The 18,375-nt window shown below is 32.1% G+C and overlaps 1 protein-coding gene across 1 annotated transcript in view; it reads left to right on the top strand.

The window, feature by feature from the left end:
* The window catches only part of LOC145293693 (uncharacterized), a 150,679-nt gene that overhangs the window by 21,956 nt on the left and 110,348 nt on the right, over positions 1 to 18,375 (top strand). Inside the window, exon 3 of the mRNA XM_080140103.1 lies at positions 3,004 to 3,157. Within this exon, the coding sequence (XP_079996229.1) occupies positions 3,004 to 3,157 (154 nt within the window). The remainder of the gene's footprint in view (positions 1 to 3,003; positions 3,158 to 18,375) is intronic.

The raw sequence follows: 18,375 nt of genomic DNA, 5'->3' as shown, positions 1-18,375 counted from the left end.
AACACATCTCAATAACATCGGACATATTGCAGTTCATCTTTTGTTTCCTTGTTCCATCAGGTAATCCAGCACTACCCAGAATACACAATATTCATCATCTTGTCAAACTCTACACAGGATTTTTAACAGATTCTTCCATAGAGGTTGAAGGTTTAATCCTTAATACAGGTGACACTCAAAATTATGACTCATATTGACGGAATGAGAGCATTAATCCCCATGAATTCAATGAAGGGTTCCGTTCAAAATTTCTTGCAGATTCCCAAGTTTGACAGAAAAATACCAGAGTTTGACAAGATACAACTGAAGAAGTCTGGAGGTTACATCAACCAAAACGTGTTGCAAATAACACTCAACAGTAGAACAGTAATCGGAGAATCTAGTTAATCGCCAAACTGGTTGAGTGTTTAAGTGAAAGACACTTGCTTTGGCATGTGACCTACACAAATTAGAGGTACTTGAACATCACTGTCTAGACCGCATTCTACATGTCCGCTGGTAACAGAGTATCTCCAACAGTACAGCTCGCACTCCTTGCAAGATCCACTCTCTCAAAAAATCTCTCCTTGCCTGATGCCTTCATTTTTTCAGCTACACTCTTCGACAATATCTAGGTGACTTTGTCTATGAAATCATCAACCCAGCACCACCATCAGGCTGGGTCAACTTAATACCTGGCTCAGGGTGGTGAAGCAGAATGCTGAACTGATTCTGGGCCCTTATATTTATGAGGTCTGTCGGTGGAACTGCGAATAGCTTGCACTTATAATGGAAGCAGCCTTAGATCGCCGTGCCTGGATGTGTTGAACTTGGAAAAGACTAACCCAACTAACTCAGAATGAGTATCATAACTATGACCGTGATGACCTGCTTTTAAAGTCCAAAATGTCATTGAATGGTGAGTACATGAATCAGTTGCATAACTGGGTGTTGCGAGTTGCATTTCAGTGAAAAGAGAAAAGGAACTGGAACGAAGATTTGAAGGAGGACACGAACACGCATGTGACGGGTATAAAGAGAAGTATATTTGGGGGGGGGGGACAGGAAGTGGAAGCAGTGAGTAAAAAGGGATTATGGGATTACAACGTAAAATGGAGGTAACCATAAAAAGGTCCATGATAAGAGTTATCGCACTTGCTTTCAACACTGGACACGGCTCATTTTGTTGTTCTGAATGTGTGGTTTAAAATATAAAGGAGGGTTAAATATTACCTACTGTAAAAATAACATAAAAATGAAGGCTTATCAGTTTTGAAGCGTGTCATCTGTTTTTCACATTGACCACTCGATTTTTAGTGGAAAAAAAAGCTTTGTAATTAGATTTTTTATTACAAGTCACATTTATTTGCATAGGAAGAGGAGAACTACTTTAAGAAAGATGAACTGAGAAAGACAGGTAGTTGCAGTTTTTACATCTGAGAAAGTTTGATACGGCTGAGATTTGCCAATGTTCATTGTCGTATTGTTGTTGTTGAAAAAGTATTCTGTAAATTTCCTTACAGGATTACAAAATATTTGTTTACAACTCCTTGCTTTCCATAACCACTATTCCCTTTTCACTACAAACACAGTATATAAGTCGATGTTCCTTCAGCTGACATAGGCAGCCATTATCACTAGGGGCAGAAAACAATTTATTGTTTATATCAGTATTGATGCTGAAGTCCCTCAAGGGTCCATCCTGGGCTCAACTCTCTTCCTGATTTACATTAATGATCTCCCAAAACACATCCTTAGATCATTTGTAGACATTTATGCTGACAACACTATCATCAAAGGCCATAAATGACCAAGTTCTCTCTGATTCTCTCTCCTCTGATCTTGAGCATGTGGTACAATGGGGAAAGAGGTGGATGGTTAATTTTAATGCATCTAAAACCAAGCTTCTATTTTTACATCATCAATGCTCTGATCCCAATCTGGCACCAATTGAAATGAATGGGTCTCGTTTTGGGGAGGTTCCATGTTTTGACAAGCTTCTGGGCTTGACCTTTACTCTTGATCTGAAATGGAACACGTACATCAAATCTGTTGCCAAGGTTGCTGGAAAAATGGTGGTATCCTTCTACCACTCCAGTAGATATCTCACTATGATGCAATTCTCTATCTATTCTATTCTATAAAAGCCAACTACGTCGAAGGATAGAGTACTGTTGCCACATCTGGGCAGGGGTTGCTAATGTAAGGGGGATGCACTTTTCTCTTCTCTGTCTTTGCTTTATTGTTATTTCCATTGCATCGTCTGAGCTCCAATCTATTATCCCCCCTTGTTAAACTTTCACGAAAAACACTCATCTAGTTGAAACCACTGTCAATAATTGTCTTCACTCTTTATCTGCGCCTAAACCAAAACGTAGATTTTATGAACAAAGCTTCTTTCTACATACCTGTGGAACTCTCATCCATTTGCCTGTTTTCCAGCTGGCTATAATTTGGTAGTCTTCAAGTCCAACATAAACAAATTATTGATGAACTGTCCCCTTAAATAATCCAATTTCCACTACTAACGAATACTATAATGATATTATCCCATTGACTTCTGTACACTCAATAACGCTTATCCCTGAGTGGCCTCCAGGCCTTGATAAGTGGTGACTCCTATGCAATAAAAAAAGCATCAGTGCAATATGTTTCTATGTGTAGTTTTCTTTAGATAGGCAAGCGATCATCTGAGTTTCTTTTTCTTTTTTTTTCTAAAAGTTTTTGCTGTACAGAACAATATCACCTTATTCAACACTTTAGTTTTTAAATATTATGTTTACCTGAAAATATGTTGATTATTCTTTAATGTTCCATTTGAGTTTTTTCTATTTTTTTTCTATTAAAGATTTAAAAAAATAAATAGAGATAAAAGTGAGATTTCTTTTTTATTTACGTCAGAGGTAAAATTGCTTGAAACGTTTTAAATATAACAGCTAAAAGGAAGATAGTCGCGTGAATAATAAAACAAAATTATTTGTAACAAGTAAATTATCCAGTGTGAACTTTATTTTTTTGTTTCAGATAAAAGAATTCCGGAAAAAAGATTAATCCGAAAAGTGAACATTGATCAAAACAAAAGATTCACTCGAGAAATTCAAGAAGTTGTATTACCTCATTCTCCGATTATGACGCCATCCAAATTAACCTTTGAAGAAACTGATCTCAGTGCTGGCATGTGAGTAAATTCTCTTAACAAAAACTCCCTACACCGAACTGTAGATTTTGTGGAAGAAATGAACTTGTATGTGCTCCCCGCCAAAATCTTGTACAGCATTCTTGCAATGCTGACTTCTCTTTTAGGCAGAATTCCTTCCAAATGACAAATTGGCCAGGCTCACAATCAACAATGGATTAATACACCCTCATCCCTATCATATGTAATGTGGATGGTTGATTGTAACTCTACGCGATTCGTCATTTGGGACAAAATCTGGATTAAACTTTTTCAATTAACTATCCTCATGCGTAAAGCATATACAGAAATATTTTGTTTAAATTTAAGTGACGTGGTTAACTATAGTTGAGGGCCACCCAAAGGTTAAAGCTCCATTTTCATTAGCTGATGTGTAGGAAACGGTGCCACTTCTTTTTCAAGATTACTCCTGTCATAAGATGATATATTTTCCCCTTACGATATGAAGAAATAATTATTTATTACACAAAGGGTAATATTAATTATCCAAATAATACCTTATAATAAAAATAAATAATAATAAAAATAATTATTAATATTATTATAAATTCTAACAAAATAAAAATACTTAAAATATTATATCATAACCTTGCGCGTACAAAATGGCCGCCCGTGATAACATAGAATTACATGGTTTAATATTTGGAAAACTACTTGTTTTTTGTCTAATTTTAATTTTTCGCCAATACTATACTGTGACAAGGCAGTTTGGTACGCGAGTGCACATTTAACAGCCTTCGTTTATGCTCGAAGGCTGGGCTGTGAAATGGAAAAGAGTTTAGGGGTTAATGTGCTTGCGCGTACAAAAATGCCCAGCCGTGATAAAAGAATTACATGGCTTCATATTTGGAAACCTACTTGTTTTTTGTCTAATTAAAAATTTTCGCCAATACTACACTGTGACAAAGCATTTTGGTATGCAAGTGCACATTTAACAGCCTTTTTTATGCTCGGGGGTAGCGTAAACGAAGGCTGGGCTGTGAAATGGAAAATAGTCCCATGCAAACAGTAAATTTGCGACGGAAACGGTTACCATATTCTTTTAAAGCACACCGAAAACTATTTTTTTTCTATACGAATGTGAGACGAGCCTTAAAGTAAAATAATACCGCTTTTTCTTTATTTCTTAATTTCTTAGTGTCTTTATTGAAAGATGAAAACAAAAAGAAATCGAAAAAACCTTTTAGCCAATAAACATTCAAAAAAATTCCCCCTCTCTCAGGTGGCCAGAAAGTGGGTGCTCATTTTAAGTTAAATTTACATCGAAAAGTGATCACCCACTTTTCGACAAAATAATTTCTTCATATCATGAAAACTATTTTTTTGCGACGGAAACGGTTTGCAGATTCGTTTTTAGCACACCAAAATCTACAAAAAATATATTTTGTTATATACGAATGTGAGATGGGCCTCAATGTAAAATTTTACCGAAAACTCGAGTCGTTAAAATAACAGATGAACCAAACAAGGTACAGAGAAAAATCTCTTTCATCAAAAACTGGTAAAATAGATTTTTCTGAATTATATTTGACCAAAAGCATTTATGTCTAAAAGATAAAAACAAACATTACTATAAAAAACATTTACTTCTATTAAAAGAGAAATAACTAGAAAACATAGTTATCTCCCTTACACTATCGATTATAAACAGCTTATGAGACATTCGTTTTGTTTTTGATTTTCTTTTTCTTTTTCCTTGTTAACAAAAATTTTGTTTTCTTTTCAAATTATCTTTTTTTTACACTTTTATTTTTCATTGTTATGTTTGCAATGTTCCGATACCCCTAGACTAGGAACAAATCCGTAACACTCCACTTATCCTTGATCTTCACCTTATAATGTTGAATGTTTAGCAAGAGGGCATCAAGTACCATTAGTATGAGTTGATTGAGGAGTGAACTTTGAGCTCCTAGACCATTAACAAACACTCTTATCATTATGGCAAATAGGCCTTGTATTTCTGATTATGTCACAACAATTAAAAAAATAATTAAATTCATTCAAATTCTTGACAGTTTTTAAATTCATAAAAACAATTAAATTATTACCTCTTTTATCAATTTAAAAAATATATGTATTTTTTTTATTTAAAACATTTTTTTTTTTTTACAAAGAAGTCACCACTTATCAAGGCCTGAAAACCACTCGGGGATAAGGGTGAATGAGTGTACAGTACTCAATGAGACAATATTAGAGTAATTGTTAATAGTTGAAAATGTGGTAAATTGGATTACTTAAGGGGACGACTTATCAAGAACTTATTCACGTTGGACTTGAAAATGGCCATATTGTAGTCAGCTGAAAAGCAGGGAAATGGAGGAGAGTTCTATAGGTGCACAGTTCTAAGAAAGAAACTTTGTTCATGGAATCTACATTTAGGTTGAGGCACAGATAAAGAGTGGAGGAAAATATTGATAGTGGTTTCAGCTAGACGAGTGTTTTTCATGAAAGTCAGGCAAGGGGAACCATAGACTGGAGCTCAGACGAGTACTTGCCATGAAAATAGCGATAAAGCAGAGACAGGCTTGCAGCCTCTCTTCTATAGAAAAGAGGATGCAGGGAAGGGCATCCCTCACTAGGCTATAAAGTCTATTTTGAACTCTGTCAAAACACTTTCCTTCGACACTAGCACACAAGTGCATGTATTTGGTCACTTCAATGTCCACGACAACAACTGGCTTGGATTTTCTACTTAAACAGACGCAGCTGGTACCACAACACATAAGTTCTCTATATCTCATTCCCTATCACAGATGGTTACGTTTCCAATCCGTTTCCCAGACCAGCAAGAACAACATGCATCACTTATAGATCTGTTTCTGACCACAGTTCCCGATGACTGTGTAACTAATGCCCACAGCCCACTTGGGAACGCCGATCATGCAGTGGTAATGGTTGAAATAGCCCTAAACTTTAGAGCAAAAACCGAAGAGCCACTGCTCAAAACAACGAGATATTATAAAAAGGCTGACTGGGAAGCTATCAGGGATCTCATCAGGGACGCCCCATGGCAAACTATCTTTTCACTTCCTGCTGAACATTGAACAAATGAGGCCTCTGAATGTTTCAAAATGGCAATTGAAGCACATGTTCCCCCGCGCAAATTTTATAGCAAGCCCCACTCTCCCCAATGGTTTACTTCTACTTGTGCAGCTGCCATTGCTCAAAGGCAGCATGCGTACCGCAGATTTAACCAAGATAAGTCTAGTTCAAACAGGCAGAAGTATATAGAAGCCAGAGGTAACTGTGAGAAAGAAATAGCGACAGCTAAGAGAGAATTTACTGAAACCACCAAAAACCACATCGAAGCACAGAAATTAGGAATACGCAACTTCTGGAAAATCTACAACAATGTAGTAAATAATGGGCAATCAACAATTCCCCCACTATCCAACAATCATGAGGTTGTTTTCTCTGCAACTGACAAGGCTAACTAGTCGGTTTTCCTCCAACTCCACACTGGACCCTGCCAACCACCCCCTCCCTGACTTTCCTTTGTGGACAGACGCCACACTAGACAATCTGAAAATCACCCCTTCTCAGATGCATGCTATCATAAGAAAGCTTGACACTTCAAAAGCATGTGGACCTGATCTCATCCTGGCTGTGCTATTAAAAAAGTGCTCCGCCGAAGTAGCTCCAGTTCTCTCCAAACTTTACTTTAATGAATCTTGTTTTCCTGCCTGCTGGAAAGCTGCTTCTGTAGTAGCAGTTTTCAAGAATTCTGGCGAAAGAATTGACCCAGTAAATTATTGATCCATTAGCCTCCTCCCACTTTTCGTCAAAATACTTGAGACCATAATTAACCAAGCTGTAGTCCATCACCTTACAGATGCTAAACTTCTGACTGACCAACAATATGGATTTAGACAAGCCCGTTCCACAGCAGACATCCTAACTGTAATCTCAGAACGTATATACCATTCACTGGACAAAGCGGGGGAAGGTAGAGCAGTAGCTCTAGATATATCTAAGGCTTTTGACAGGGTATGGCATGAAGGTCTTCCCAGGAAAATCAGGTCATATGGTATCACTGGAAGAATACTTAACATAATTAAATCCTTCTTAGATAAGAGAACAATCCAGGTTGTCCTCGACGGTCGTACATCTAAACAATATTATATAAATGCGAGAGTGCCTCAGAGGTATATCCTTGGACCTCTGTTATTCCTAATATCCATAAATGACCTCCCTGACAAAATTGCCTGTGAGTTGGGTATATATGCTGATGACACCACACTCTATAACAGACATGACGAAAACAAATGAACACATATCTAAAGAAATGGCAGAAACACTAGAGGATGACCTCCGATCTGTAGTGGAATGGGGACATAAATGGATGATCACATTCAATGCTGCCAAGACTAAACTTGTTTCCTTCAATAATTACAAAAATCCTTCTCTACCACCAATAGCAATGACCAATGACTCTTTATCTGAAAGTACATCTTTTAAACTCCTCGGCCTAACGTTTACAGGAAACATGAGTTGGAACAAACACATTGAGAGTATCGCCAGGACTGCTGCAAACAAGGTGGGTTCTCTCTACTGTGCTAGAAATATCGTATACCTCTATAAGACCACCATTCGCCCATGTATGGAGTATTGTTGTCATATTTGGGCTGGTGCATCTGCCACTAGTCTCTCACTCCTAGACAACGTTCAAAAGAGAGTCGCTAATCTGATAGGTCCTGAACTGTCATCTAAACTTCAGTCTCTGTCCCATCGACAAAATGTTGCATCCCTCTGCCTGTTCTACAAGTACTTTAACGGTGAATGCTCTGACAAACTGCAAACACTTGTGCCCCCTTGACGTAAATACTCCCGACAAACCCGACAAGCAGCTAAATCCCACCCATCCACAGTAGAGATCCCTAGATGTAAGAGAGCCTTCTACTCCAGTAGTTTCTTCCTCAGGACAGCTAGACTTTGGAATTCCCTTCCGGGTCTCTGCTTCCCCAACTGTACTGACATGCAGAAGTTCAAGTGCAAGGTGAACCGACATCTTGCTGCTCAACTCCCTACACAGTACCCCTGATGCCTATGTCCCTGATAGTAACCCCCTACAACAAAGTGGCAATGTGCCTTGTTTGGGGTGAAGATGTAATTTAAAAAAAAAAATGGATATGTGCTTCTAGCAGCTCCTGCCTAAGTGTGGCATGAAAGTTTTTTTTGCAATTGTGTTTAATGAGTTCATAATACTGTGACTTCCATTGGACGCTTTAATCAGAACGAGACATAAATCCCCTCCCTCACCAATACTGCTGTGGGGAAATTGAAATGATGTAAATCTCTTCAAATTTTTGTCTCTTTCGATTTTGACACTTTTATTACGTTGCGTACGATTAGATTTCCTTTTATATTTGTTTTGCTATGTTAAATATCATGTGCACATTTTTAGAGAAAACAAAAAAATAAATGTTTTATTTTTCTTCTAATGACATCTATTATATAAAGGTCAAATGTATGTTTGACTGTCCACCTAAAACTTGAAAACTACACAACAAATACTCACAAAGTTGGCATATTTTTTATTATTATACCCCTGGAGGTATAATATCTAAAATAAAAAAAGGATTCATTATTTGAGGGTCAAATAGCTATTTATATCATTCAATGTTATCAAAATGTACATTTTTTTAATGTTATCATTCGAAGGGAAATAACTTTGATTTTTTTCACAGAGTTATTTCTTTTATGTCGACTCATGTGTGCATATGTTCAGAGAGAGGAATGGTTAAAAAGAGATAAAAGTTATGTTAAGTGCCATTGAACTTGGTCAGTACCAGGTTAGTAATCATTTAGAAATACATTGTACTTTTTCCTGTAACTGGGATATAGATGTAGATGAGGGCCACATGTGAATTTGATATTCCCTAGAAACTTTCTTGTTTTGTAGATTCCTGGTACCCACCCAGGCAAATACCACATTAAATATTGCCAAATGTATATATATGGCGACAATGTGCAACATTCATCTACAAAATGTCAGCCTTCTCAAGATGGTCTAATAATACAATGATTCTCTGAAAATACATTGAATTCCAGAAAATATTGCAATTTTTGAAAGCAACATTTTTTTATATAAATATGAAACATGGATGCTTACCAAAAGTCTTGATTGAATGAGACAATAAAAGATGATTGTGTATAGTTGTAAAACTATATCCCTTTACAATCGTTGAACCAAAGTTTGTGTCCTGATTTCTTCTCCTTTACTTTATTTTTAATTTAACTCTGACCATGTTGTTCCAGCGATCACTAAAATAATGCGCACTGGTTTACATTAAAAGCAATAGTGATTCACAAGAGAAATGATGTTGCCAAGCTAATCAAGAAGCTTAATTCCAGTAAAGCAGCTGGCCCTGACAGCATTCCAATTATAGTGTTGAAAAAGCTTCAACCAGAACTAGCTTCCATACTTACAAAGCTATTTAAGCGTTGTCTTAAAGAGAATTGCTTCCCAACACCCTGGAAAACCTCATCAGTATGCCCTGTATTTAAGAATTCAAGTGATCGGTCATCTCCCTCTCAATACAGACCTATAGGTCTCCTGTTTGTCATGAGTAAGTTGCTGGAATCTGTGTTAAATAGAGAAGTAGTCAACCACCTCAGCAGAAATAACCTTAGTGACATGCAATATGGTTTCCATTCTGCTACATCTACAGTAGATATGCTAACGGTTATATCTCATAGGATTAGCGAATTTCTCGACAAAGACTTCCTTTCTAGGGCAATTGCTCTTGACATATCAAAGGCCTTTAATAGGGTATGACATAAAGGCCTACTTCACAAGATCTCCAGCTACGGCATAACGGGAAATATTCTCTCTATCATTTAATTAATTAATATACCATAGCTGGAAACGTCTTCTCAATTATTAAATCATTTCTTTCTAATAGGTTCATAAGAGTAGTGGTTGATGGGCAGAAATCGGAAGCTCACAGTGTTAATATACTGAAGTCTCTCAAGGGTCCATCCTAGGCCCAACTCTCTTCTTGATCTACATCAATTATCTCCCAAAACACATCCTTAGATCATTCTTAGATATTTATGCTGACGACACTACCAGCTATGGCAGTACATCAAAGACCATAAATGACCAAGTTGTTTCCATGGCAAGTGCTTGTCTGAGTTCCAATCTATGGTCCCCTCCCCTCACCAAACTTTCACGAAAAACACTTGTGTAACTGAAACCACTGTCAATAATTTTGCCCACTCTTTATCTGTACCTACACCAAAACGTAGATTCCATGAACAAGGCTTCTTTCTTAGAACTGCACGCCTGTGGAACTCTTTTCCATTTGCCTGTTTTCTAGCTGACTACAATTTGGTTGTCTTCAAGTCCAACATAAACAAATTCTTGATGAACAGTCCCCTTAAGTAATTGAATTTACCAAATTTCCACGACTAACAATTACTACGATATTATCCCATTGACTACTGTATACTCAATAATCCTTATACTCGAGTAGCCTCCGGGCCTTGATAAGTGGTGACTCCTTTGTAAAAAAAAAAAAAAAACGCAACAGAGTAGAAAGTGGATCCTGGGTTTACTTTCGCAGCTGTGTAACTCTCGCTTCCCTTAGTTTGTCCTTTAATTTTCATATTCCATGAACGATGTTTCTGACAAGGAGGGAAGAATTGCTGTTTTATAGGTCAAAATCTATTCCATTTAACACCTATCACTGGAAAGTTTTCCATCTAACACTTATTGTTGGCAAGTTTTTGATCTTGAAGTAGTATTTTTTTAGCTCTTTACATCAAGTGGTTTCATACCTTGTCTGAAGCGATTTCCATAAAAACAAAAATAAAACCATGATAGATCGTGCTGTGTTCTAAAAGTGTGTGTATGTGTGTGTGAGACTATCAGTGTAAACAAAGGGACCCCAAGTGTTGTCTGTTGACAGCTGCCTGTCGAGGCATTATGGTTGGTTGATCAACTCATCTACTAAAGCTCTGCTTCCTCACATTTACCATCATTTACTCCCGTTATGAACTGTCAGCATCTGCTCCAAATAATTCTCTCTACCCAATCTCTTCACTTCTCTCAGAAATGCTTGAATGCTTGGTCTTTTTACCAGAGTGTCTGATAAACGGAAATTGATTTCCTCCCACTGCCAATAACTTCCAGTCAATCACCCAGAAACCGACCACCAACTGAGAAGCGTTGTCCTGTCATGAGAGTTCAAAACTGGAGTCATACCTCTAGAAGGGGTTGACAGTTCACAGTAACACATAATGCCTTAGAATAAAACAGCGAATGTTTGTTATAAATTAAAGATTGGAGCAAAGTTATAAACAAAAGACGTGTAGACGGTAGGATGGTCTGCTTATGTAATTAACGCTCCCATCCTCATGTGTGAATGGTATGTGAAAGATGCAAAGGTCGCGTGATGAAGAGATGAATCATACCGATATACGATAACAAATAAATGTAGATTCATTTACATCAAAATACAAGGGAGAGAATAAAGATAGTAAGAATAAGAATAATGATTAATTACGTTACTTGCGTTATCATATTTGCTGAGAGGCTGATGGCGTGGTAATGGAAGCAGGCTGGCTATGCCAACCAGAGCGCATTATTGTCACATCTTTACTTGTTGATGGTACCAGCGGAAAGAGAAAATCTATATATCTATTAAAGTGAATGTGTCTGTCTGTGTACATTTCCCTACACAATAACTCTGTCAATTTTTAGTCTATAGACTCGAAATTTGATATAAATGTTAAGGGGTCAAAGTTAAAAAAAATTGACCTTTGTTTTTTTTTTGCTCAACATACACCTCCAAACACCCGGGCAACGCCGGGCACCCATGCTAGCATATCTATAAAAGTGAACATGTCTGTCTGTCTGCCTGTATGTCTGTGTTCATTTTCCTTCGCAATAACTCTGTTAATTTTTAGTCTACAGACTCGAAATTTGATATACAGGGTACTGAGATTTGGGAAAATCTTTGGGATCAGTTTTCAACCAGAAATTTGGCTGTTAAGAGGTCAAAGTTCAACGATTTGACCTTTGAGAACTCTACCAAACTCCTCTGACAGTTTGGGGGCTAAACACTTGAAATTTTAGATACAGGTTCCTTGGACATGGATCTAACTTAATAACTCAATTTGAGCCCAAAACAATAAATTTTAAGGGGTCATAATAGGGGTCAAAGTTAAAAAAATTGACCTCTTTTTGTTTGTGTTTTTTTGCTCAGCATACACCTAAACACCCTGGCAACGCCGGGCAGCCATGCTAGTAATCTATAAAAAAAGAAGTGACATAGCTGCATTGCCCTCTGGTGGCAAGACGTGTTACCATAGATAAAGGGCGATAACTGTGTTTAGCATAAGAGTACAGTCTTGTGTCTGTATGTCTGTTGGCTGGGAAATTTGGATTCCCACAAACGTGAATTCAAGTTCGGTCACATACGTCATAGCATTCAGGGAACTGGATGTTCGCTCCAGCGACATCAAAATAAAAATGTTTTTATAATTGTTTCTACACGAGACGATGTACACAGCATTTCCAGTAAAAGTAAAAAATCCAAAAGTTCTGTGATGCATTTGCATTTCATACTTGCATTTCATATTTGCATTTCATATTTGCATTTCATATTTGCATTTCATATTCGTATTTCATATTTGCATTTCATATTTGCATTTCATATTTGTATTTCATATTTGTATTTCATATTTGTATTTCATATTTGTATTTCATATTTGCATTTCATATTTGCATTTCATATTTGCATTTCATATTTGTATTTCATATTTGTATTTCATATTTGCATTTCATATTTGTATTTCATATTTGCATTTCATATTTGCATTTCATACTTGCATTTCATATTTGTATTTCATATTTGCATTTCATATTTGTATTTCATATTTGTATTTCATATTTGCATTTCATATTTGCATTTCATATTTGCATTTCATATTTGCATTTCATATTTGTATTTCATATTTGCATTTCATATTTGCATTTCATATTTGTATTTCATATTTGCATTTCATATTTGCATTTTATATTTGCATTTCATATTTGCATTTCATATTTGCATTTCATATTTGTATTTCATATTTGCATTTCATATTTGCATTTCATATTTGCATTTCATATTTGTATTTCATATTTGTATTTCATATTTGTATTTCATATTTGCATTTCATATTTGTATTTCATATTTGCATTTCATATTTGCATTTATTATTTGTATTTCATATTTGTATTTCATATTTGCATTTCATATTTGCATTTCATATTTGCATTTCATATTTGTATTTCATATTTGCATTTCATATTTGCATTTCATATTTTCATTTCATATTTGCATTTCATACTTGCATTTCATATTTGTATTTCATATTTGCATTTCATATTTGTATTTCATATTTGTATTTCATATTTGCATTTCATATTTGCATTTCATATTTGCATTTCATATTTGTATTTCATATTTGTATTTCATATTTGCATTTCATATTTGCATTTCATATTTGTATTTCATATTTGCATTTCATATTTGTATTTCATATTTGCATTTCATATTTGCATTTCATATTTGTATTTCATATTTGCATTTCATATTTGCATTTCATATTTGTATTTCATATTTGTATTTCATATTTGCATTTCATATTTGCATTTCATATTTGTATTTCATATTTGTATTTCATATTTGTATTTCATATTTGTATTTCATATTTGCATTTCATATTTGTATTTCATATTTGTATTTCATATTTGTATTTCATATTTGCATTTCATATTTGCATTTCATATTTGTATTTCATATTTGTATTTCATATTTGTATTTCATATTTGCATTTCATATTTGCATTTCATATTTGTATTTCATATTTGTATTTCATATTTGTATTTCATATTTGCATTTCATATTTGTATTTCATATTTGTATTTCATATTTGCATTTCATATTTGCATTTCATATTTGCATTTCATATTTGTATTTCATACTTGCATTTCATACTTGCATTTCATATTTGTATTTCATATTTGTATTTCATATTTGTATTTCATATTTGCATTTCATATTTGTATTTCATATTTGCATTTCATATTTGTATTTCATATTTGCATTTCATATTTGTATTTCATATTTGCATTTCATATTTGCATTTCATATTTGCATTTCATATTTGTATTTCATATTTGTATTTCATATTTGCATTTCATATTTGCATTTCATATTTGCATTTCATATTTGCATTTCATATTTGCATTTCATATTTGCATTTCATATTTGCATTTCATATTTGCATTTCATATTTTTATTTCATATTTGTATTTCATACTTGTATTTCATGTTTGCATTTCATATTTGTATTTCATATTTGCATATCATATTTGCATTTCATATTTGCATTTCATATTTGTATTTCATATTTGTATTTAATATTTGCATTTCATATTTGTATTTCATACTTGCATTTCATATTTGCATTTCATATTTGCATTTCATATTTGCATTTCATATTTGTATTTCATATTTGCATTTCATATTTGCATTTCATATTTGCATTTCATATTTGTATTTCATATTTGCATTTCATACTTGCATTTCATATTTGCATTTCATATTTGCATTTCATATTTGCATTTCATATTTGCATTTCATATTTGTATTTCATATTTGCATTTCATATTTGCATTTCATATTTGTATTTCATATTTGCATTTCATATTTGTATTTCATATTTGCATTTCATACTTGCATTTCATATTTGCATTTCATATTTGCATTTCATATTTGCATTTCATATTTGTATTTCATATTTGCATTTCATATTTGCATTTCATATTTGCATTTCATATTTGCATTTCATATTTGTATTTCATATTTGTATTTCATACTTGCATTTCATATTTGCATTTCATATTTGCATTTCATATTTGTATTTCATATTTGCATTTCATATTTGCATTTCATATTTGTATTTCATATTTGCATTTCATATTTGCATTTCATACTTGTATTTCATACTTGCATTTCATATTTGCATTTCATATTTGTATTTCATATTTGTATTTCATATTTGTATTTCATATTTGCATTTCATATTTGTATTTCATATTTGTATTTCATATTTGCATTTCATATTTGCATTTCATATTTGTATTTCATATTTGTATTTCATATTTGCATTTCATATTTGTATTTCATATTTGCATTTCATATTTGTATTTCATATTTGCATTTCATATTTGTATTTCATATTTGCATTTCATATTTGCATTTCATATTTGTATTTCATATTTGCATTTCATATTTGCATTTCATATTTGCATTTCATATTTGCATTTCATATTTGTATTTCATATTTTTATTTCATATTTGTATTTCATATTTGCATTTCATGTTTGCATTTCATGTTTGTATTTCATATTTGCATTTCATATTTGCATTTCATATTTGTATTTAATATTTGCATTTCATATTTGTATTTCATATTTGTATTTCATACTTGCATTTCATATTTGCATTTCATATTTGCATTTCATATTTGCATTTCATATTTGTATTTCATATTTGCATTTCATATTTGTATTTCATATTTGCATTTCATATTTGCATTTCATATTTGTATTTCATATTTGCATTTCATATTTGTATTTCATATTTGCATTTCATACTTGCATTTCATATTTGCATTTCATATTTGCATTTCATATTTGTATTTCATATTTGCATTTCATATTTGTATTTCATATTTGTATTTCATATTTGCATTTCATATTTGTATTTCATATTTGTATTTCATATTTGCATTTCATATTTGCATTTCATATTTGTATTTCATACTTGCATTTCATATTTGCATTTCATATTTGTATTTCATATTTGCATTTCATATTTGCATTTCATATTTGCATTTCATATTTGTATTTCATACTTGCATTTCATATTTGCATTTCATATTTGCATTTCATATTTGCATTTCATATTTGCATTTCATATTTGTATTTCATACTTGCATTTCATATTTGCATTTCATATTTGCATTTCATATTTGCATTTCATATTTGTATTTCATATTTGCATTTCATATTTGCATTTCATATTTGTATTTCATATTTGCATTTCATATTTGCATTTCATATTTGTATTTCATATTTGTATTTCATACTTGCATTTCATATTTGTATTTCATATTTGCATTTCATATTTGTATTTCATATTTGTATTTTATATTTGTATTTCATATTTGTATTTCATATTTGTATTTCATACTTGCATTTCATATTTGTATTTCATATTTGTATTTCATACTTGCATTTCATATTTGCATTTCATATTTGCATTTCATATTTGTATTTCATATTTGTATTTCATATTTGTATTTCATACTTGCATTTCATACTTGCATTTCATATTTGCATTTCATATTTGTATTTCATATTTGCATTTCATACTTGCATTTCATATTTGCATTTCATATTTGTATTTCATATTTGCATTTCATATTTGTATTTCATACTTGCATTTCATACTTGCATTTCATATTTGCATTTCATATTTGCATTTCATATTTGTATTTCATACTTGCATTTCATATTTGCATTTCATATTTGCATTTCATATTTGCATTTCATATTTGCATTTCATATTTGCATTTCATATTTGCATTTCATATTTGTATTTCATATTTGTATTTCATATTTGCATTTCATATTTGTATTTCATATTTGCATTTCATATTTGCATTTCATATTTGTATTTCATATTTGCATTTCATATTTGTATTTCATATTTGTATTTCATATTTGCATTTCATACTTGCATTCATATTTGCATTTCATATTTGCATTTCATATTTGCATTTCATATTTGTATTTCATATTTGTATTTCATATTTGCATTTCATACTTGCATTTCATATTTGCATTTCATATTTGCATTTCATATTTGCATTTCATATTTGCATTTCATATTTGAATTTCATATTTGTATTTAATATTTGCATTTCATATTTGTATTTTATATTTGTATTTCATATTTGCATTTCATACTTGCATTTCATATTTGCATTTCATATTTGTATTTCATATTTGTATTTCATATTTGCATTTCATACTTGCATTTCATATTTGTATTTCATATTTGTATTTCATATTTGTATTTCATATTTGTATTTCATATTTGCATTTCATATTTGCATTTCATATTTGCATTTCATATTTGCATTTCATACTTGCATTTCATATTTGTATTTCATATTTGCATTTCATATTTGTATTATATACTTGTATTTCATATTTGCATTTCATACTTGCATTTCATATTTGCATTTCATATTTGCATTTCATATTTGCATTTCATATTTGCATTTCATATTTGTATTTCATATTTGCATTTCATATTTGTATTTCATATTTGCATTTCATATTTGCATTTCATATTTGTATTTCATATTTGCATTTCATATTTGCATTTCATATTTGTATTTCATATTTGTATTTCATATTTGCATTTCATATTTGTATTTCATATTTGTATTTCATACTTGCATTTCATATTTGTATTTCATATTTGCATTTCATATTTGTATTTCATATTTGTATTTTATATTTGTATTTCATATTTGTATTTCATACTTGCATTTCATATTTGTATTTCATATTTGTATTTCATACTTGCATTTCATATTTGCATTTCATATTTGCATTTCATATTTGTATTTCATATTTGTATTTCATATTTGTATTTCATACTTGCATTTCATACTTGCATTTCATATTTGCATTTCATATTTGTATTTCATATTTGCATTTCATACTTGCATTTCATATTTGCATTTCATATTTGTATTTCATATTTGCATTTCATATTTGTATTTCATACTTGCATTTCATACTTGCATTTCATATTTGCATTTCATATTTGCATTTCATATTTGCATTTCATATTTGTATTTCATATTTGCATTTCATACTTGCATTTCATATTTGCATTTCATATTTGCATTTCATATTTGTATTTCATATTTGCATTTCATATTTGCATTTCATATTTGCATTTCATATTTGCATTTCATATTTGTATTTCATATTTGTATTTCATATTTGCATTTCATATTTGTATTTCATATTTGCATTTCATACTTGCATTTCATATTTGCATTTCATATTTGTATTTCATATTTGCATTTCATATTTGTATTTCATATTTGTATTTCAT

Source organism: Euprymna scolopes, chromosome 15 (assembly GCF_053919585.1).
Source record: "Euprymna scolopes isolate OS-2025 chromosome 15, ASM5391958v1, whole genome shotgun sequence".
NCBI classification, from domain to species: domain Eukaryota; kingdom Metazoa; phylum Mollusca; class Cephalopoda; order Sepiida; family Sepiolidae; genus Euprymna; species Euprymna scolopes.
Note: the sequence above shows the minus strand (reverse complement) of the source record. Positions and strands in the feature narration are given on the sequence as shown.